Raw genomic sequence first — 24,136 nt, 5'->3', positions numbered from 1 at the left:
TAGTTCAGTCTCTTGAAGAAGGACTGCAGCTACTGCTGACGACGATGCGTCGGTTTGGACGATGAATTTCTTCGAGAAATCAGGCATAGCAAGTACAGGGGCATTACAGAGAGCTAATTTCAGATCTTCAAAAGCGGCTTGTTGAGAAGGTCCCCACTCGAATTTGATGCCTTTCCTACGAAGAAGGTTTAAGGGCGCCGCTCTATTAGCAAAGTTAGGAATGAACTTCCTGAAGAAATTCACCATACCAATGAACCTGGCGATACCTTTAATGTCCTTGGGAGGTTTAAAATCACGGATGGCCTGTGTTCTAGAATGATCGACTGCTACACCATCGGGTGACACAATATGCCCTAGGAATGACATAGAGGGCTTAGCAAAGGCAACCTTGGACAACTTAACAGTTAACCCAGCCTTACGAAGGCGATCGAGAACTTCTCGCAAATGATCTAGATGTTCTTCAAAAGTCTCTGAAAATACGACGACATCATCTAAATAGTGATATAAGTACTCGAATTTGATGTCGGAGAAGACCCTATCTAGTAGCCTAGTGAGCACAGCTGCCCCCGTGTGGAGCCCGAAAGGCACGCGGTTGTATTCGTATAAATTCCAGTCCGTGGCAAACGCTGTAAGGTGTTTAGACTCTTCGGCAAGGGGAATTTGATTATAGGCCTGATTCAAGTCCAAGATAGTGAAGAACTTGGCCTTACGAAACCATGAAAAGCAAGAATGAAGGTCAGGAAGGGGCACAGATTGCAACACCACCTTCCGATTGAGAGCCCTGTAATCAATGACAGGCCTGAAGCCTCCTTGGGGTTTCGGGACTAGAAAAATAGGCGATGAATACGCCGACTTAGAGGGCCTAATAATACCATCCTTCAACATCTGATCGATAATTTCTTTCAGAGCCTTCATTTTAGGTGGAGATAGCCTATAAGGTGGAAAACGGACAGGAATCGAATCCGTGACCTCAATTTTGTATTCAATAAGGTCAGTAACACCAAGAGTATCAGAGAACACCTCTGGAAATGACTGACATAATTTACGAATACTATCAGCCTGCTCCTCAGGTAGATGTCTAAGGTCTAACAACATCTCATCCTGGGTAGGCGAAATAGATGAACATGACACAGAATTACACTTTAACAAGGGAATTTTACAATTGGACGCAAATTTGAATGTGCACGACTTACTCTGAAGATCGAGCACAAGACCAGTGTGAGAAATAAAGTCCGCTCCCAATATGATGGGGCAAGACAGGTGCTTAGCCACAAACAATTTAATTTTCCAAGTAAACTTAAAAATACGAATTTTGACCAGTACAGAACCTAGAATTTCTAATGGAGGTGAATTAGCCGAAACATATTGAATAGAAGATGAGACGTAGTCAGGTAGTTTACAAACCGATTTCAATTTAGAATACCATTCAGCCGAAATAATCGAACAAACACTGCCTGAATCTAAGAGAGCTGTTATAGGCTCGTTATTTAACTCAATCTTAAGAAAAGGAACAGGTGCGGGGGTATCCGCCGCGATCCTAAGGCACTCTTTGGGGCATTCAAAAGATGTATTCGAAGACTTATCGTTCCCTGAATTCTCGACCTTTTTGCCAGGGGCTGAGCCTTGGGAAGCAGAATTAGTTGACTCAGCCGCAGCCACTAGTCACTTTTGATTGTTGTTGGAAGTTACACCAGAAGTTGAGCAGGAGGGGGTGCTATTCGAATTGGGACAATTCTTTGCGATATGTGAGAAAGCCCCACATTTAAAACAGCCTTGTGATGAACCAGCTCCATTATTTGCCCTACTAGTTTTGATCAGAGGACACTTATTGCGCAGATGGTCAGGCGACCCGCAAGCGTAACATTTACGGGGGGTGACTGATCGGCGAGGTGGAGGCCGAGTATTACTAATGCAAGGCGGGGGTTCTTTCGCGACACGCAAAGAATCGGCGTATCTAACTCCTTCCGCTGAGACGGCCAATGCTTCAAGTTCCGAGAAAGTTTGCGGGCACGCCGCGAAACACAAATATGACCTATAGGGAGGTGAAATTCCCTCTACAATAGCCTGTACAATCTGATCTTCAGGAAAATGAAGGGCAAACACCCTAGTATAAAACTTAATGTCCTGTATGAAATCAGCCAAGTTTTCATCCAAGCGCTGTACACGATAATAGTACCTCTGAATAAGGGAGGACCTGGCCCTAGCAGGGATGAAGTTAGCTAGCAAATGGGCATGGAAATCCTCAATAGATGATTGCTCGGCAATGGCTCTTACGATTTTATCAGAGAGAATACCAATAGCATACGGATAGAAAATTTGCAAGATTTGACATGGAGAAAGAGAAAAAACAAGGGCATGATCCTGAAATTCCACTAGAAATCTTAAAAATGAAATTACGTCACTGGTGGTATTAACGGAAAACTTAGATATACCTCTGAGCAACATTGCCAATGGATGAGGCAAGCTACTAAACCCGGGTGACATAGTAGGTAAAGGTTTCAATGGCAAGGAAGTTAATTCAGAACGGATGTTACTCAGCGATGCACGGCGTTCAGACTCGTTGTCCAATGGGGCAGGGATAGTTTGAGCAGCAACGGTTATTCTATTAACTTCTCCCTTGGGAGGCGCTTCCTCACTACCTGCATTTACTATGATGGGTTGATCAGATTTGGGAGGAACTTCCCCAGTTAACAATTGAGTGACCTTACTAGATAATTCGGAAATATTTTCCAGGAGCGTACTAGCTTCCTTCCTCTGAACATCATTCAGTTTTAGAGACAACAGATCGTTAACCCTATTCGAAAAATGATATAGCCTGCCTTGCACACGCTTAATTTGATTAGGAGACGGATCATTTTCATCAAAAAAACTAACTACAAAAGCTAGCCCAGTAATATTCTCCGTGATCGTGGAAAGAGAGTCGTCAATTTCTTTCTCTCCCAAATTGGGGATAGAAATGGGCAAATCAAGGGACTCTCTAAGTTTGTTAGTGTCTATTGCAACCGTGCCTCCAGATTGCACATTTCTGATAGTTAATTCATAAATCAACTCCTCCTTACGCAAATAGTTAAGAAGGAGAACATCGCGAGGGCCGGGCATGATGACAGACCAATTTTGAAAAACTCAAAAAATTCCAGCAACTGGGAAAATAGTTAGAGTTCGGAACAAACAATATTTAGCCGTCAAAAGGGGCTAAATTGAGACCCATTCAACCACGCTCTGCTACCACTTGTTACCGTGTTTTTCGTGGTAGGTAGAGGTGAAAGAAGGTGCGGGTGTGAATGGGTTTCAAGCTACGAAATTATAGTGCAATGTAAAATTAATTTAAAATTTAACAAGGTTATATTTTCTTTTCGAAACAAAGAAATAACAAGCATGCCAGGTACAAAGTAGCAATTCAAAAGGGGTTAGTTACAATATTTACAGAATTTGGGCTTCGCGCCCTGACTTCACAATGCTTGGGCAATCAGCTCAGTTTTACCCCAAACACAAGTTTTAACAGAGGGGGAGAAAACCCCATTCATACCTAGGAGCCCTTGCTCCAAATTACACTGAAAAACCTCCATGAGGCATACGACCCAGAATTTTCAAAAGAGCCACTCGCTTTCAAAATTTAAGCCTCTCCCAGGCCACACCAAACTCCACCTTCAAATTGTCCTCAACGGACATAAACACAGGGGTAAAATACCCAATCTACTGAGGTCTATTAAAAGAAAAGCAGGTTAATTAAATGACCTCTAAAATAACAATTTGAGAGGAGGCGAACTTGCACTCCTAATACACTTTGATTAAGACCTACTTGGCACTAGGCCGTTAATACAAGGGCTAATCCCATGCTAAAGAGGTGACTTAAGAAAAGAACAATTTGTTTTACATTAACGAAGAATAGGTTGAGAAAATAAGTTCACCTCAAGACAATGTGAGGGGGAGCTCGAGAGGGTTAGCACTCTCTATCCCAATATGTCGTTTTACAAGAGAATAGATGAAAAGAGAAGTTACATTTTAGGAAAAGGTTACATGGTTGAATGCTTAGAACCCGCCCCGAAAGTTAAACTGCTGAGCTAGCAAAGAAAGAAGTTATTAATCGGCCATTACCTTGTGTTGAACGGCTGAAGAAGAAAGAGGCGCTTCCCGCCCCCTGCTATGTACTTAACACACTGAAAGATGGAACAGAAGTGGCCGAGAGACCCAAAAATCAGCAGTTTAAATACTCTCGCGGAAGTTTCTAGGCGTTAGGGGAAAGAAAACACCCTCCCACAAACTCTTTATTGGATAGGACCCGGCAACAGATACAAGTTGGGGGAAGATACACCAGATTGGTCAGAAATTAATAGAAGAAATTCGGGATTGGATACATTCATAACAAGGGGAAGAAAGGGGTAAATATTGCCAACTTAAACAATGACAGAAAGAAATTTAACAAAGAACAAACTCTTGAAATTAAATTTTCTCCAAAAAAATAGTTCTTTGACTCCGCACTAGGTTGCACTATTGTAGATCTTCAGTAGTGTCCTCTAGAAGAGAAAGTTCACACTTCTTACTTCAAGCGAAACAAAAACACATCAAAAATGACACAGTTCAAAAACTCAAAATTTTCCACGTGGTGACATCTTCTGAGACGGTAGAAAATTAATACTGTCAATAAAGTTCAGACTTCCTCCAGCAGAGGAGTTTCAACAGGCGCACATTTTAAATTAGCGGAGTGGAGGTGTACCGCCCGGTACAATAATAATAATAATAATAATAATAATAATAATAATAATAATAATAATAATAATAATAATAATAATAATAATAATTGTACCGGGCGGTACACCTCTACGCCGCAAATTTAAATCTTCTGCCAATAAATCCTCCTCTACCGGAGAAACTGTGAACGTTTAGAACTGTATTAATTCATGAGTTTTCTCAGAAGAGGTTTCTACTATAAATTTTAGGATTACACAGTTGTCTATATTGTGTGGATTTCAACGTGTTTTATTTTCTATGGATCAAGAAGTGTGGACATTCGCTAACAGATGTCTCTACCCAAAAAAACTATGATCATGCACCCTGGTGCGAAGTGAAGGAACTTTTGTTGAAGAAATGTTGTATTTATAAGTTTTGGTCTTTACTAAATTTTGTTCTTTCATTTGTGGGTTGGCAATATTAAGCTTTCTTTCCGCCTGTTTTGAACTTAGCCAATCAGTAATTTCTGTAATTAATTTTCCACTTATCTGAGGTTTCTTCTTCGAATTTCCATGTGTAACTCTTAGCTACCCAATAAAGTTGAGTGGGTGTGTCTTTATTATTCATGAAAGATCTCGAATCTTCCACGAGGGTTTAAAAACTGCTGATTTTCCGGGCTCTCCGTCACTTCAACAACATCTACAGTAGCTTAGTGTATGGAAGTATAGCAGGGGGCGGGTTGTGCCTCTTCCTTCGAGCAGCAGCTCTTCAGCAAACATCTTTATTTATTTCTTGCTCAGCAGTTTAACCCCCGGGGAAGGTTCGAAACCTTTTCAAAGTAACCTACCTGTTCAAAAATGTAACTTAGTGCCGGCTTATGTAAATATTTTCTTATTACTTTAACTGTAAATCGGGGATAGAGAGTGCCTTACCCTCTCGAGCTCCCCTTCAATTTGGATTTGAGGTGACTACGTTTTCATAACAGATTTTCTTCTCTTCATTAATGGGTTAAATTATTTTTCTTATACGAGTCACCTCTATAGTATGGGAATATCCCCTGTGTATCGGCTTAACGCCACTTAGGTTTTAACAAGCTTTCATGTAGGAGTGCAAGTACACGCCTCCATTCATCTTGTTTTTTGGGGGCCATTTAATTAATCTGTTCCTTTTCCACGAAGGCCCAGTAGATTGGGTACTAGATACTCCTGTTTCTTGATAGGTGTGCCTTGAGGGCAGTTGATTGTAATGTTGGTTGTGGCCTTTGATAGGGTTGAAAGATTGAGAGCGGGTCAGCTTTTTATGGTGTTGTGGTAAAAGTGCCTCAGAGAGGCTTGAGATGTGAAGGTGGGAGCAAGTGCTCCATGTAATTAGGGATTTTCTGCCCTTGGTAATTTGTGGTTGTGAGCTGAGAGCTCAGAAATTGTTAAACTTTGGGGCTCTTAGCCCAGAATTTGTAAAGACCCCTTAACTTGTGCTTTCGTTTGTAAAGTTGCATTGTACCTGTTTTCCTTGTTATTTCACCTAGTGAAAATTGTTAAATCTTGTTATCAGTTGAAAATATAACCTTTATTTAATTTTTAAATTCATCTTTCGGACTTGTAGTTAGACCCATTCCCGCCCGCACCTTCTTTCACCTCTGCTGATCCACCAAAACACGGTAACAATAATAATAATAATAATGAAGTGGGGGTAGATGCGGAATATGATGGTAACATTACTAATATTCGCAAAATAATTAACTTTGGCTACTTATGTGATACTTACCGATGGCAACTTATGTAAATATAGTATGTAGTTTAATAGAAAGCAGTAATTTCAATAACAAACCAGAAATTCGTCTCTTACCTAAAAGATATTGGTGGCATTTTCGCCTGAAACTAGTAGGTTAGGTCCATCTGACAAAGACTGGTATTGTATCCCACTGTCGTACTGAAGAAATAAAAAAATAATGCGATATTCTGGTGCGGTAAGACGATACCGAGATGAACAACGAGTTGACATCTTTGTCCGACAGTTTAACCCCGAGCAAGTAGCCAGTCCATCGTACTTTTAGAACCCTCATGTACAAGCGCGCTCTGACGTCACGGACACGAGTCGCGTGGCGGCACAGACTCGTACGGCAAGTCAGCTGACAAAGTGCGTATGAACTGAAGAAAAAAGTGGCCGAAAGAGAGTTGTATGGACATTGTAATGATGAAAATCGCGGAGAACACAGGCTATGTTTAATGCAAGATTTAGAAATGCATTTGGAAATAGTGACGGAAAACGTACGGGAACATTCCCATTACGCGGTACAAGTAAACAGGCAATGATACAATATAAAGATATCCGAAGAGGCGAAAGAGGACATTATAATGTAAATGTACATTTGTGCCCTCGTCGCAAGGTGCTGCAGGTCCTTTCACGTTCACCCCCAATGGATGTGAGTTGGATTTATCTTCTTAACCACATGCCAGTCCCTGACAGTTCTTGGATCGAATATGAGCCTCTCAGAACGGCAGCTAATAACGCTAACCGTAACACAACGGACTCAGAAATTGAATATTGGTAAGAGGACTGGTGCAGCTCACCTCCATTGAAAAGAGTTGTGCCGCCTCGGGAAAAGGACAGGAAATTACATTACTGTACGGTGGAGTGTGTGAAAATATTAACTTCTCTTCTCAATAATCAGTGGAAAGTGGTTTATGAACGTGGCAAAGTGTTTAATTGTGGTGCACAATATAGGTTTCAAGGTGCATCACGGTTAAGAAGAAAAGCCATAGAACTAAGTGATGAACTGTGATGCACAGTGATTTCTGACGTAACAGCAATCGTAATATGCATTCCTATCATATTATTCTCATATGAGTTTCTGTTTTCTACTCTAACTTCTAATTATTCCTATGTTAGTTGGATGTGATGCGAGCGAAGCTAAACTACGATCCAGTTAAGTTCCGTACCGGACTCGTTCTCATCGAGACTGGCGGTACAAGCTCATTGTACTCGCTGACCAAGAGGGCTGACTGGAAGCAGTATGGGTTATTGTTCATCTCTGCTGTCCACTAACAAACCCCTACTTCAATTGTGAAATTACAAAGTGGACCACAAGAACGAACGTAGGCATTAACCAATACCTCAGTTATAAATAAAGAAGGTATACCACAGGTTTGAAGTCCATACACTTTTAACACAGTAAAACCTCGGTTAATCGAAGTGAAGGTGCTGAAATGTATGCAAATATTTATAGTTAAGTTTTTAAAAATTTACTCATGAGTTACAGGTAGTTAAAAGTATTACGTGGATTTAAAAATATAGCTGTGTAATCTAGTTCATGGGCATATGATTTTACCCATTCGGTTACGTCATTTCCTTCGACATTTCCACATCTAGCTATTTGTTCAAGGGGACTCTGTAAGTTGTCTTCAGTAACCGTATATTGTACACAGTACATAGCATAACTTTAAAAATTAAAAGTGACACGTTTCGACTGAACTGATTTTTGGTTGACGGAGGTTCGGTTAGCTTAGGTTTTACTGTACTACAGTGGATGGACAAAAAGGAAGAATCCTATTCAATAGCAAATAGTTCACTTGAAAACACCCAAGCTGGGCTGAGTAGAAGCAATGGCCTTCTGACCCTAAGTTGGCAGTTTCGAGCCCGACTTAGACCGATCGGATTTCAAGATGCTAAAATACGCCAACATTGTTAAAACGTTAAAGAACTCCTGCGGGACAAAAATCCGGCACCTTGGTGTTTCTATAAACCGTAAAAGTAATTTTTGGTACACAAAACCAATCAAAATATTTACTGTTGGAGACATATAGAGTATGGCACAAAAGTGAACCGTATCCACTAGTAATATTTCAGTTGTAAATATACAGGGTGGACTACTGTAACTAACACTACGGTATTAGATAACAAAGAACTCAATTGTAATCATGCATGGTGGACCAGAAGACCCTAGTCACTGAAAAATGCCATCAGTTTTGTAAACATATAGTACAAAACAATATACTGTACGAGAGATAGGATACGAAAGTTACATACCATGAGGATGGTTTGGTACATCTAAGAGGAAAACATATTCTAAATAGGAAGATTAAATAAGGATTGCTAAGTTCTGCTTTAAGTACAGGATCCAAGGGCAGGCTTACCATGTCCTTCCTGGCCACTAAGGGCGCTGTTTGTAACCACTTGCAAAGTTAACAGCAGCATGGCACCTGTCAAGGACCTCATGAGAGCAACTCCTGAAACAAAAAGTAAAATATTTACTTAACATTATCCCGTCAACGAACTCCAGCCTTGCTTTGAGAACGCTGATTGATCTGCGGATTATCACAGAATCTTACCACGGGTTAGGTGGGATTCGCTTTCCTAAAATTGACATTCCATGTTTCTCACTTCATACAGGTGAATTTTGCATTAGTATCTAACATACAGACCACTCTGATTCCTTCACAAACCAAAACCTAGTCCAGAAGCTTCATTCACACAGGTCATCAGCTATACTTCACTTACAATAAGTACACGACGTTGCTGACTACGATCTCTCAAGCTCCTTATGCTTGACCAAGATATTTGCTACATACATTTGGGGTACTCTAAAATGTCTAGAACAAAATAATGTTGGAAATCGATGGAAACCTTCAGAGCTTCTCTAACTGTCCAGGAACTGAACTCAGAGTGAAAGGAGAAAGGGCTGATCACTTGTTAAATGGCAGCTATGAGCCAGATTCAAATGAAACATTTGTGGGCCTCAATACTCGTTCCAGTGAATGCGCATCAATGAACTGCCGCAGAGGCGGAGGGGAGAGGCAACTATACACCATCATTCTCAGCTACAAGCTGGTATTAGCTTACGTCGTTTGCCTGCGTAAGCTGTGTGCAAATATCGAGGCGATTCCGAATCTATCAAAATAGAATCTGCATGCTGTGATTCGGTTTTTGAGAACGTCCTGGTATTTTGTAGTCCGATATCATTGTACTTCAGCATGTATTTACAAGTTGCGAGGGTCGTGCAAGAGGCAGAAGTAAAGAAAGTGTGAAAGGTTCTTTACCACTCACCCTACAGTCCTGGCTTGTCACCTTGTGCTTCCATTTATTCCAGCTTCCATAATGTGATGAACTCAAGGCTGTGGTGGTGGAGTGGTTCAAGCAGCAACCATAATCCATTTCCGACAATATCCGACGCTTGATGAAGCAGTGTGATGCATATCTGAATGCATAGATTGACCTTTTATCCCAAGAGGGCACCAGCCAGTGGCGGTGTCTGATATAGCGCAATGGAGCAATGAACCTCCAACCACCAGTTGATATCGAATTGTAATTAACTACTTAATTTTCACAGCTCCCTCATTAATCTCGAACCTAAGCCCATGTATCCGTAATATACTCGTACTGACTTTTAATTAATGCGACCTGGATACTCGTCTGAAATGCACCTCCTTGCAAGGCGAGCTCTCCGCGCGTACCTAAGGCAGGGAAGTGATAAAGAATGGGTGGGGGTGGGGGATGACGTTGACCAGCACGAAGACGAGGCCAGGATGTATAAGAAACGGATATCTGTGCTATACGCATGCCCAAACTGCTACTGTCGCTCGTGCTCGTAATCGCAAGTCGTGTTGTGCCTGCCATCTGTTGACCTTACAGGAATTTAACTAGTGAAAATAGTGGACATGTCTGCATATACTATCTGCGCCTGAGGAGGTATAGCACGAGTAACAGATACTATCCTCTTAGCTACAAACATTAGTCGTGACAGGCATACTCCTTATTAAACTGTTAATTAATTAATTATTGTAGTAAATGAGTAACTAAAACACAATTGCACTACCACTTCACGACACCACCTCAATCCGCAAGACTCTCCGCGGACGGTACCAATGTTTATTGTCAGGCGTCGAGAAGCGCATGTGCGGTAGCACTGGCACGCGACTCGCCGTCAGTAGTTAGCGCTAATGCTGACAAGCATAATTACTGCCGTAAGTCACATTAAACTGCCAAACTCCGATTGATATCCCCCCCCCCCAAAAAAAAACTTATTAACCATCTATTAATTTGCTTTCTTTGGGGTAATTGCTTGTGGAGGGAACTTAACTTTAAAGTCATTGAGGCAAATAGGATTGGGAAGGTAATACCAATGAAAACACGAGTTACCTAACTCACACGCGTTCTTAAAATTAGGTTACCAATATTGTCAACAGTGCGTACATCCTTAAAGTTCCCTTGTGTTTTTCGAGTGTGATATAAGTGTTTACAAAAGTCTGTTGAAACTCCGGTGACAAAAGAGAGGAGCCGCAACTGGCACCAAAGTTTTATTCCCTAAACATTGATGTTTGTAATATTTAGAGTGATGTTTTCCCGGCCCGTGTTAAAACATGCTGTCTTTGGGGTTTTTGCCGTGTGAACCATAGGAAACCTTTACGTTTCGCCACGATTTTGCTCCGCGTCCTCAGACGAGAAACTCGTCCGACCACGACTACGACTGCTCTAACAATGCTGAAAGGTTTGGAATCACTAGACCATCACTTTCTTGATTACATGATACTCTCTATCGCTTTCTCTAAAACTCCTTCTGAAGAATGAATTACTTATATTCATACACCCATCCATAAACTACCTTGGGATAACGCTGAGGAGGTACGAGTGGAAAGAATGGCACTTCTAAAGTCTGCTGAGGTACTCGAATCGAATTTAACAAGAGGAGGGAAGAGCTTTGAAGGAACTGATTGATGATTCTGCACTGGCCGTTCTCTCAGTTGATAAAGGTAATGGGACGGTGGTAATAATAATAATAATAATAATAATAATAATAATAATAATAATAATAATAATAATAATAATAATAATAATAATAATAATCGTATGGCCTCAGCTACCGTGTGCAGACATTTCAATTTGACGCCATCTGGCTGTCTGCTCGTCAATTTCGACGTTCCGTTTTACTCTAGGCCACCACTAGATGGTAGACCGAGTAAACCGAAACTCTCTTGGGCGTCTATGGCTGAGATTTAATTAATTTTGTCGGGTAAACACCAAATGTGTCACCAGAGATCTTTTACATGCCGACATCGTACGACATGGAGTGTCGAATGGATTTTTTTTCCGCCCTTCAAAAATCCGACTACCTCTGCCGGGTTTGAACCCGCTATCTTGGGATCCGGAGGCCGACATTGACATTGACGATGGCTGTGGTGTCAGGCAGAATAAGCTCACGTGACCCTGAAGGCCGATGACCTTAGCCGTTAGGCCCCCTTTAAACAACAAGCATCATTATCAGCTCACGTGACCCTACTACTCGACTGCCCATTGCCACTGTGAATCACTGAAGACAGTCCACAATTCAAAAAGAGGAGGTTAGATATCTGATTCCTTCGACCGAGTTGGGTACGCGGTTTGCGTAACGTAGCTGGGTTCGAACTCGACTCTCTGCAGCTGTGAAGGTTTTACAATTTCACACCAGGCAAGGTATCTCAATTAAGGCCATGGACACTTCATTCTCAGTCCTCGCCCTTTCCTATCCCATCGTCGCCATAAGACCGGTCTGCGTCGGTGCGAAATAAAACAAATACTGTAGTAAGTGGGCTGTGCCCGGGTCACGGCCGCACAGCGAAATCAAGTATACTTCCTGCCGTGTAAGTTTACACACTCTTTATCCCCTGTTAAGAATGAACTTATTTTTTTTAACTGTTTGGTTCGATTCAGTATTGCTAACCATACAGTTTAGGGACCCTACTTGCTGGTACGACCTCTTACAGTCACTGTTAATCTGGCACGTTGGCACTATACAGTGTTGTTTTCTTGCTCGTATTTTCTTCGTGACTTCGAAGATTTACGTGTTGCCACTTCCATATTGTGAAAATCACTAGTTGCATTTGCGGGTGTAAAGCATATTCTCTTTTTCTGCAGGATTATAAATCTGTTGGGGTGACGCCAGGTAAGTAGAATTGTGGCACTTAATAACGTAGTTACTGTTAAATCACGAACGCAGCATAATAACACGGTCTTACTTCGTCCAGTTGTTATGTGAATGCAATTAGGATGTACGAGAAGAAGCAAGAAAAATCTAAAAGAACTCCTCCTTTATAAAGATCAGTTCAGTTGAAATAGAAGGAAATTTCGTTATCAACCTAACATAGCCTTGTCTTTTCACGACTTTACTACGGTTTGCCTTTGTGTATTCTCATTGACTTACGGCATATGCACAGGTAGTACATTTGCTTGTGTGTATTATTGCAGCGTGGTTTAACGTAAGTCCTACAAGTAACAGCACATTTCAAGAAGGGAGCTGAATTATTTACACCAGGCAAACACCGAAGAATACGGTCAAAGTAATGCGAATATCAAAATAAAGGCAGAAATATACAACGTTAAATTAAGCGAGGGTGAAAGAGAGTGTGTATCTCCTTAATTCCTCATTGACTTTGAAAACTGACTTAATTATAAATATCTTACTTGGGTAAGGGAACCTCCATTATGATACTTACACTGAGGTTAGTTTGGTGATGGTTATGCCTAGTGATTTCAATATGTAACTAGTCAAGTTGGCAGCAGTGATAAGCAATTAAAAATAGACAATAGGGTAGCGATATTTGCTTTTTAGTGTACGGCCGTACCCGTGTCTAGAAAACTAAAAATAACAACTAAGGGGTTTCATCACGCTGACCTCGCGTAATCTCATAAACCGCAGACCTTCTGGTTGAGCAGCCATCGCTTGATAGTCCAAGGCTTATCAGAACTATACCGTTATTGTTTTTTAATGTTAGTATTTCTTTTGCGCGGTTGTTTTAGCTGGCACCTTGAATTATCAAGCATGTTTCTGCTTGAGCTTTGGTGAGGACATCTACCTAGATATGAATATTTGAATAGATGCAATTAATTAAGATTGTCGTTAAGTAGAAAGTGGAAAGATCCCACACACCAAAGGGAAAGGAACTGTCTTCAGCCACACGAATTTCTAGAATATAATCACAGAAACAGCTAAATGTGTCAATTTCTGGCGCAACACAAATAAATTCTACAAAGATTTCTTGAATTTCATCTAACATCACATAAGACAGCCCGAATAATTTTCAACCATTTATAGGTCTCACCTTTACCCTCGTAAAGACGAGATAGTCGCAATAATACCAGCTGTCTCCTAAACGGAACTGACAACTCTGAAGTGTAGCGTTTGAAGGACTGTTTTATTTACTACACGTACAGCCAGCTCAAAATCTAAGATACCTGAAAACTGCATGCAGTGGTGGTAAGTGTGAATGAATGTTTTGTAAATGGTCCACTTTAATGCACTTCTAAAACTTCCTGAAATTTGGAGAAACTGACAATGCGCACTATCGATACGGACTCCCACTGATAAAGTGCAGCTAGCTGGAACGACTTTGACAACGCCGTCAGCGTCCAGATTTCCATAAGACAGTATATTATGAGTTATTTAAGCATCTGGCAAATGTTACTATCACGGTGGTATGGAACTTAAGCATACCTCCAATCAAGCCCAGATCGCTGGTACCTGTCATAATAGTGTTTACAGTACGTCATGTCTTCTGCTACACGTTTGTTACTTTCAGCAACCTGACTCAGTATGATCTTTGGCTTTGACAGTATGAAAGTAACTCAAGTATGAACGAAATAGGTATTACCAGTTCTTATGTACCAGTTCCTATGAAGAGTGGTCTTTACATGCATGAGCGAATACAGGTCATTCATTTATTACACATTCGTTCATTAATAATTTATTCATTGTCATGCATTCATCCACGTGGAATATTCTCACCATACCTGCTGGAGTTCCGTAGATGTAGGCGAAGAGCATTCAACTCATTATTTCATTCATGCAGTATAACCCAATCAGGCAAATAATCAATTTAGTCATTCATTCATTCATTCATTCAGTCATGCAGTATAACCCAATCAGGCAAATAATCAATTTAGTCATTCATTCATTCATTCATTCAGTCAGTCATGCAGTATAACCCACTCAGGCAAATCATCCATTTAGTCATTCATTCATTTTCATTCACTCATTCATTGATTAGTCATGCATTCATTCATGCAATATAACCCAATCAGGCAAATCATCAATTTATTCATTCATTCGTCTTCATTCATACATTCATTCATCATGCATTCAGTCATGCAGTATAACCCAATCAGACAATTCATCCACTTATTCATTCATTCATTCATTCATTCATTCATTCATTCATCATGCATTCATGCAGTATAACACAATGAGGAAAATCAAATTTATTCATTCATAATGTCTACTGTAAGCTGAGGATAACATTGTTCAGAATAGTAACACAAATGAATACTTTCACTAACAAGAATTAAAAAGGGGTAAGATAGATGTTGTCCTAGATTAAATAACAATGTTAACGTCTAGGACAAAACTATACAATAAAACTCTTAAAACAACAATTTAGAGATCAGATGGAAATAGTGAGTGGGCGAAATTGTAATATTTAGGGCGGTAATAAATAAATTAACTGTAACAAAATTATGCATGTATCAAATAACTTGGATTACAACAAATGCTTACTCTGTCCCCAGTTCCTGGCGATTAGGAGATTGAGTAGCGGTATTCTATGAAGAGTGATGTGAAGGTATCTTTCATAGAGTCATTTAGTGTAAGCATTTCAGGGGGCTCAGAAGATATATGTGTTATAGCATATTCTGGCTTGGCGAGGTAAAGCAACGGCAAACTACATCGCTCCCACATTTCCCTAATACGCATCTTCAGTGGCGCTTATGCTGTCTATGACAGCTGATGGTTCGGTTATATTTTGAGTATTTTTGTTTAAATTGAGGCGTCGTTTTTAACAAGGCACATGTTATCTGCGTCGAGTTTCAAACACAGGATTTCAAAATACTGTAGTAAATGTATTTTCCTTTACTTTCCCGAAACTTACAAGTTGCAGGTTTAAAGGACAATTCCGAGAAAGAGATGCTGTATACACGCACGCCAATGGATAGCAAAAAGCATGCTAATATTCCGTTTTCTTGGTACCATGTTTGGAAAACAGAGTGAAAACTACGCGTCAAGACTCTGATACTTTTTTTTTGCTTGTTGTTTAAAGGGGCCTAACATCGAGGTCATCGGCCCCTAATGGTACGAAATGAAATGACAATAACAAGTTCAAAATCATCCACTGACCAAAATAAAAAATGTTATGAAGAATGAATGGATGGACATGAACCCCAAAAAACATAAAATCAAACAAACAAAAAAGCAGTGGACCCGACTCAAAAAAGATCATAAAAAATAGTATTACTAACCAAGGGACAACTTATAAAGCACAATCCTGAATCGAGGAGGCTTGATGTCTGAAGGGGTCCAAAATCCAGGTCTAAGGCCCCTCAGAATGGTACATGTCCCGAGTAAAGTAGAACCATGGTATTTGTCATCATAGGGTACTAATCAAAAGTAGCGAAGACTCACGGTGTTCCACACAAGATGGTACTACTCACAAGTATTCCACTTCGTAAGACCTATGGTTTTTCTCACACAATGGCGCCACTCATAGCCAACGCAAACCGGTAAGGTTCCTCACCTAGGTGTACTAATCACGGATGCCGGTATTCCCGTAAAGTTCCTAACATAGTGGGTACTAATCACAGGCAACGCAGACTCACAGTGTCGCTCATATAGTGGTACAACTCACAGGCAACGCCCAGACCCGCGGTGTTGCTCACATGGGTACGACGCACGGGTAATGGAAACCCACAGGAGATCCTACTCTTTGCTGCTACTAATCACAAACCTATTTCGTACCTAATATAGTGGTACTACTCGCAAGTACAGGCAACCCATGGTGTTCCCCGCGTGATGGTACGAATCAAAAGTAGTTTCATGGTTATAATTCAATCATCCCTTGGTCGCCCCTTTCAGTCGCCTCTCACGACAGGCAGGGGATACCGTGGATGTATTATTCATCTGCGTCCCCCACCCACAGGTGGTAGAGAGAGAGAAAAAGAAGAAGAAAGAAGGTATCCATCACTTCGAAAGATGAAGTAATGGACGAAGAAAGGCAAGGGCCACGAAGGGCGTGAAAATGAAAGACTCCCTAGGCCTCGAATGCTCTAATACCGTCGGGGTCGGAAAAGAACAAGAGTTGACCAAGGGAGATCGGACAGGATGTTTTTGTTTGTTAGTTTTTATGTTTTATGGGGTTCATGACCATCCATTCATTCTTCATGACATTTTTTATTTTGGTCAGTGGATGATTTTGAACTTGTTGTCATTTCATTTCGTACCATTAGGGGCCGATGACCTCGATGTTAGGCCCCTTTAAACAACAAGCAAAAAAAAAGTATCATAGTCTTGACGCGCAGTTTTCACTCTCTTTGGCATTGCTTCCACTTACTTGTGCCAGGCTCCTCACTTTCGTCTATCCTGTCCGATCCACACTCCGAAGTTGAGAGCCCCTTGGGTGCCTGTTAGTCGCCTCTTACGACAGGCAGGGGATACCGCGGGTGTATTCTACATGTGCGTCCCCCACCCGCAGGGGGTGACTATGATACTGAATTAATGTATAACGTTTTAACGTACCTAAATTAACTTTGTCTGTTTGCATGATTAAATGTTTCTGCTATAATTATTATGGGCTGCCTGGCCGAGGCGGTAAAGGCGTGCACGGTTCGCCCGGAAGGACGTGGGTTCGAATCCCCGTCAGAAAGTCGTAAACTTTAAGAAACGAGATTTCCACTTCCGGAGGTGCATATGGCCCTGAGGTTCACTCAGCCTACACCAAAACTGAGTACCAGGTTAATTCCTGGGGGAAAAGGCGGCCGGGCGTAGAGCTAACCACTCTGCCCCATCCCGTGCCGAGGTTAACAATGGTGGAAGCCTTTACCTTCCACTCCTCCCAAGGCCTTCATGGCCTGTACAGAGGTGACTTTGCTTTGCTTTGCTTTGCTATAATTATTATCACTTATAACTTTTTTACACATTTAATATTAGTAATACTTGCTGCCTATCCCTAAAGTTTAAAGTCGTATTTTACCGCTTTTAGGTCATATTTAGCTCGTTTTTAGGTCATATTTAGCGCGTTTTAGGGCATATTTAGCTCGCTTTAAAAGCCATATTTAGCTAATTTTAGGGCATATTTAGTTAGTTTTAGGACACATTTGCTTGCATATTTTGTACTCCTTGAGGTCCTAGAATATGATACTGACATAAGTTAGTAATAGGGTAAGTTCTTCAGGAAATGGCCACTTAACGGACCACAAAACTGCACATTCACATTCTATCACTGATGATGTAAAAATACAGAATTTTTCTCAGTTTATGTCTAGAGAGTAGGGACCTGAATTATTACCTGGTTTAGTATCCCGAAATACAAGAGCAGACACTATAAATCTGGTGGCAAACTTCCTGTTTACTTAAACGCCATTCTATTCGTTGACTACTTTCTTTTTCCTATTGGTTTAACGTAGCACCAACACATAGAAGGTTTTCGGCGACGTAAGGGTGGGGAAGGGCTATGATTGGGAAGGTAGCACCCGTGGCCTTCATTAAAGTACAGCCCAAATATTTTCCTGATGTGAAAATGGGAAACCACGGAAAAAAAATCTTCAGGACTGCCGACGGTGGATTTCAAACCCGCCATCTCAGGAACGCAAGCTCTCAGTTACGGGAACATAACTGCGTGACCACCTCAATTGGTTTGACTACTCTTGTGCTGCCAAATGATCAGAAATAAAACCCACTCCATAGCAACTGGTATCTCAACTCTCAAGACCACTTACAAGACCAATGATTGCCCATGGTTCACAAACTATTGCATAACTACAGTAACCTACACCACGAACCACAGATTATTATTATTATTATTATTATTATTATTATTATTATTATTATTATTATTATTATTATTATTATTATACCGGAGGTACATCCGCCCTGCGCATTTACATTAAGCGCATTGGAGAATGCCATCTGAAATTTAATCCTTGCAACAACTAGCGCAAGAAGCTTAAACATTTCTCAACAGATGTCGCTACTATAAACTTATATTATGCCCTCTGGTGTGAAGATGAACTATTAGAATTCTAGAGTAATTTTATATATAAAGGTTTTCTGAACTGGAATGTTTTCCATTTTTTATTTTCAAAAGTTATCAACACTTCTATCTCTTCCGCCAACTCAATGCGTTGAGCTATCAAATATTTTGTGCATTTATTTATTCACCAATGAGATTTTTAAATTATTTATTTGATTATCCGATGAGAACTGGGGGTGTGTCAGAGTTTTCTGGAACTTTCCCGTCGGCTAGAAAAGCTGGTATATTTTCAGACCAGGTGGTCTTAGCGATCGCTCCAGTCTAGAGTGTGCCCGCCTCGTCCATCTCCTAGAGGTCCAGCAGATCAAGATAATGGTCGATCCTGATTGAAATCTGATAGTCTTTCAAAGCTAGCTCGAGAGGAAGGTTTCAAATCTTTAGTAATGTAACTTCATTTTCTAAGAATGTAAATTTCAAACTCTAAATGTTTCAAACAAGGCGAACGAACTTAACCGAAATCAGGGAATAGAGGGTGTTGTACCCTCTTGTGTTCCCTCTCAACTTGATTGTGAGGTGACTATGATTTTGTAATATTTTTCTGTCTTGTAAATTCTGTAAATTAAACTTTTTTCTCCATCTAGTCGCCTCGGTAGTATAGGCTTAGCCTCTGTAACGTCGGGCCATAAGCCCAAATAGGGTTTTATGCATGTAATGTAAATTTCTAGGAGTACAGGGGTTCGCCTCCTTACTATTTTGGTTTTTGGGCCAGTAATTTAAACTTTTGTTTTAACCGTATGCCAGGTAGAATGGGTACTTGTTACCCCTGTTTAACTCCATTTATTTCATGTTAAAGGTATCAGAGTGTTGAGCAGTTAAGACAGTGAGTACTGTTTAATTTTGTTAAATGTAGGTTGTGCCTTTGATAGGCCTCGAAAGTGTGAATTTTCGTAAACGGATTTTTAAGTGTAAATTCATAGAGCAAGGACGCTCTCCGTAGTAATTGTAAAGATATTGATGCAAAGGTTGAACGGTGCCTTTGGAAGGCTGGAATGGTATAATGTTTGGAGACTAGGCTCCTAGATAAGTCTTTTTGGAGCAAAGATGCTCTTACTAATGGTGTTAAAGCAATTGGGAGATCCGTCTCCTTGACTATTGATTAAAAGGGAGCAGTTGTGCTCAAGTAAAGTTTGGGAGTTTCGAGTTTCGAGCTCATGTTGTAAATTGTTGTTGGTTTTTCTAATTTTGTCACGCAAGATTACGAGCTAGCCCCATTTCTGATCTATTGTTATTTGCTCAGCAAAGTGTAAATGTTTAAAATTTGGATAGAAATAAAGAGAAAGTTTTAAATCAATCTTCTGACTGTCTTATATCCACCCATTCAAGCCCGCACCTTCTTTCACCCCGTAACTATTATTATTATTATTATTATTATTATTATTATTATTATTATTATTATTATTATTATTATTATTATTATTATTATTATTATTATTATTATTATTATTATTATTATTATTATTATTATCATTATTATTATTCATCGATACAGACATACGAAATGGCGTATGGCTTTTAGTGCCACTCCCGAGGACATGTTCGGCTCGCCAGGTGCAGGTCTTTCGATTTGACACCCGTAGGCGACCTGCGCGTCCTGATGATGATGATGATGATGATGATGATGATGATGAAATGGTGATGAAGACGACACATACACCCAGCCCCGTACCAGAGAAATTAACCAATGGTTGTTAAAATTCCCAACCATGCCGGGAATCGAATCCGGGACCCCTGTGACCAAAGGTCAGTATGTTAACCATTTAGCCATGGAACCGGACGATACAGACATATGAGAACCACCGTTTACACAGTCTATCTGCCCTTCTGTCATGTGGACTAACGCCCTTCTCTTTGCACTCTCGCTAAAGACCCGTAAGTCTTTGGCTTCTCCTTTTTCGCTCTTCCACCGAGATGTCCCGTGCCTTGGCCAGTGTCTCTGTATCTCTTCCTCCTTGACATATACTTCTCCCAGATCCTTGTGAACCTGTGTAAGCCACTCGGCAGTGTTTTCCATTCTTATGTTGGCCAACCTCTCCTGATTCATCCTTTTGATGTTTTCATGATATGACAGACCAGTCTCTTTTTCCTCACAGTCGTAATTTTGTCGAGGGTTTTATAGAGTTCCTGGCTGGATCTCAACCAGAAAATATGTTAGTCCTTTTGAATTTTTTCGACCTAAGATGTTTAGAAGGAAATGTACTTATATATTTTTAAGGACTGTCTCTACCACTCTAGTTAGTATTTGCGATCTAATTAAGGCACTCCGTTCTGACCATTGTTCAGCAATCTTTTAATTTGGCTGGAATGGAGACGGGCTTTTTGCTGCCATGGCATAGTCTGAAGGCCATTTCGATCCCCCTGACTCTCTTTTAATTCTTCCGTTATTATTATTTATTATTATTATTATTATTATTATTATTATTATTATTATTATTATTATTATTATTATTATTCGTCTGGCAGAGCAGTTTAGACGGTAAGAGCGTTTGTTTTCTGATCCCAAGTTGGTGGGCTCTTTACCGGTGCAGTGCGGTTCTATTTGAAGGTACTCTAATATGCTGAATGGTCAGCGTTCTATCCTTCCTTTCAGAAGGCCTCGGGATCGAATCGCGACTGGACCGAGGATATTAACTTCATATAGTTAATTTTGGCTGGGAGGACTGGATTTTCGTGATCGTCTTAATACACATTTGCATACAAGCAGGAGCGCAAGGAATATGATAAGCAGCAGAAATAAACATCTGGACCCTCGCAAATAAAATGTAAAACCTATGAATAATATACATTTAAATACAAGAGACAGAAGTGATGCAATGTATTGTAAAGCTATATAAACAAATGCATTACTCATTGCGTAAGATTATTAAAAATAATGCTTATTAGGTTTTATTTGGCTATCACCCTATCTCAAGGAAACTCCTGTTTCAATATGCCTGATTGAGGCACTAACCAGTCTTTGGACTGAGCACTCAACAAACAAACAAACAAACAAACAAAAAAACAAAAAACAAACAAACTGACTAACAAATTTTAAACAATAAATATAGCAGCAATGGTTCAGTATCAATAATCGTGTACTTCTATCCGCTGGTTGTTGTACTCACGTTGAACTCGAGTGAGACTGGACCATGAGGAATGCTTTTCTGTGATGCGAAGGTATTGATTATTTCTCTGATATCGATACTCATTCGATACTGAGGAGGCTGAGTTCACTGAGTCTGTCTTGGGTCATAGTATTTCGTTGATAGTTCTTTATAAGTTTTAGCTTCGAAAATGATCGTTCGACCGCAAGAACGGTAACAGAAGTAGTCAAAAGCAGGAACAGTAAAACATCGTGTATAAGCTTGGAATGATAAAAGTTAGGATTGAATTTTCTATTACTAATAGCTTTGTTAAGTCAGCAGCAGAGGTTATTGAGGCTATTTCTTTTTTTCTGAAACCTACTACCTGATTTGGAAATTCACTATATAAATCTCCGTCATATTCGTTTTGAAGAATCACTGCTGCATTGTGCCGGAAACAATATTTAGAAATGTTGGTAAAATAATTTTAAATAAATAGTTAACATTAAGCATAGGCCTACCCTTATTATTTTCTTTAATTAGGCTACAGTAACATCCAAACAATCATTAAAAACCGTGGTTCTGAAGTATGTCTTTTGATCGACTAGTCGCTCACCCTGACACAATTCATTTTTTTAAATTTTCGAATTATTTTATTTTAAAATGTCTCCCACTCACGTCTTCACCAAGAATGTAGCTGGTGACATCGCTTCCTCCAAGTTATTTATGTAGCAATATAAATTATCAGCTGCATTCTGCAAAAGAGAACATGCTTTACAAACTCTCCAGTTTATGAATGCAAAATCTGTGATGCTAACTTAGTACATTCTAGAATCCTTGACGCAACACTATCTGAAAAATGAATTTAGATTTCTCTAATTGTTTTTTTAAAACCCAGATTGTTCTGTTTCTTCCTTTTGCTTAGATATTAATATTGTTTTTTTGCAGAGCCTTAAGTACGTCACTATAAGCACAGCGCAGCGCTTTAATGAACTAACATCTCGAAGACCAGCGTATTGGGCAAAGTATTTTTAAGGTATAAGAAGATACCAAAAGCTCTCATCTTTTAATGCTCTGACTGAAGGAAGGCTAAAACTTTTTCACTGTGTCATTAAAGGGCATAACTTTTTGAATTCCACATGCAGCATCGGTAAGTAGGCTACTAGAGAATATTTAAATTATACTCTGCACAATGCCCATCTTTGTCTTTACTGAGCTCTCATTTTTACACCCCTGTATGCGCTTGCCATGTTAGTACCCTGACCACGGCATTTGGTTCATATGTGTCCCTTTTCGTCTATTGTCAGTTGTATTTCGCGAAAACCTAACAAGCTTTAATTGATGTTCATGCCACAAGGTTTTCCGGTTATATCATGTGAAACGGTAACGTATCTAAATATCTGAGTTTATTGATCTCTTTTTGTTATGTCTGGCGTTGTATTTGTAATAATTTAAAATAATGGGGCAGCTCTAATGTCATTAATAATTTATTTTTCAACTGCACAGGATAGAACACTTATTAACCCGTTCTGAATTGAAGGGCTTATGTAATTTTGAGTGTATTTTGATTTATTTATGAAATCACGTAACACAGGAACGTGCATTTCACTCAGTTCAATGACTGCTAATAAGTTTCCAATGTTTTATTTTCCAATTTCTTTCCTCATGTCCCCGAAGGGCTAGATTATCTGATACCAGTGTAAATGTCACATTCATAATACTCTCAAGGACCTGTTTCCACATGTACTCACTGTTCTTTAGTTCTGAATCCACACCCGCGTTGACTGTATTTCCCTACACCATGAATTAAAAACAACGCAACGTGTTCAAATGTGCTAAACTAGTCTTACACTAGTTAACCTTCGGTTAACTGTCCTTACCTCGGACCCCTTTTTTCCAACCTGAAGACGATTTCTGTCCTCCAAAGAACCAACATGGTTTAGAATGAACGTAATAAATTTTAGATGAATATCTCAACTATTCTCTCCAAAGTGTCAATATGAAATTTTCGAAATACTTAGTGGGAAAGGATCTGTTATTCTGTTTAGTATCTTTAGGAAAAAGGACCCGGAGTCTGATAGGTATGGATTCTGTCTAACAACGAACTTTTTAGTTTCATAGTCTAGATTTAACTCATTTGAACACTCCTCGTTACTGACAGGTCTAATTATATTTATGGCGGTTTTGTACTTTCACCATTTCTGTCACTACTACTGTCTATTTTTATATCACTTTTCACTTTAGAAGCGCACTCGTCCGTGGCACTGCAACTGTTTCTGCAACTTAAAAGCTTTTCAGTGTGTCGGATGCACTGGTTAAAAACATAATATGTAACACTTAGAACACACCTATAAAAATACACAA

General features: G+C 39.9%; 1 protein-coding gene across 1 annotated transcript in view; it reads right to left on the bottom strand.

The window, feature by feature from the left end:
* Positions 1-8,886, bottom strand: part of LOC136874427 (angiotensin-converting enzyme) — a 205,137-nt gene extending 196,251 nt beyond the window's left edge. The window contains exon 1 of the mRNA XM_068227591.1: positions 8,802-8,886. Coding sequence (XP_068083692.1) covers positions 8,802-8,883 — 82 coding nt within the window. The 5' untranslated portion in view covers positions 8,884-8,886. The remainder of the gene's footprint in view (positions 1-8,801) is intronic.
* Between the last annotated feature and the right edge of the window lie 15,250 nt (positions 8,887-24,136).

The sequence above is a fragment of the Anabrus simplex genome, chromosome 5 (assembly GCF_040414725.1).
Source record: "Anabrus simplex isolate iqAnaSimp1 chromosome 5, ASM4041472v1, whole genome shotgun sequence".
NCBI classification, from domain to species: domain Eukaryota; kingdom Metazoa; phylum Arthropoda; class Insecta; order Orthoptera; family Tettigoniidae; genus Anabrus; species Anabrus simplex.
The sequence above is the reverse complement of the archived record's forward strand: the minus strand, read 5'-3'. Positions and strand labels throughout refer to the sequence as shown.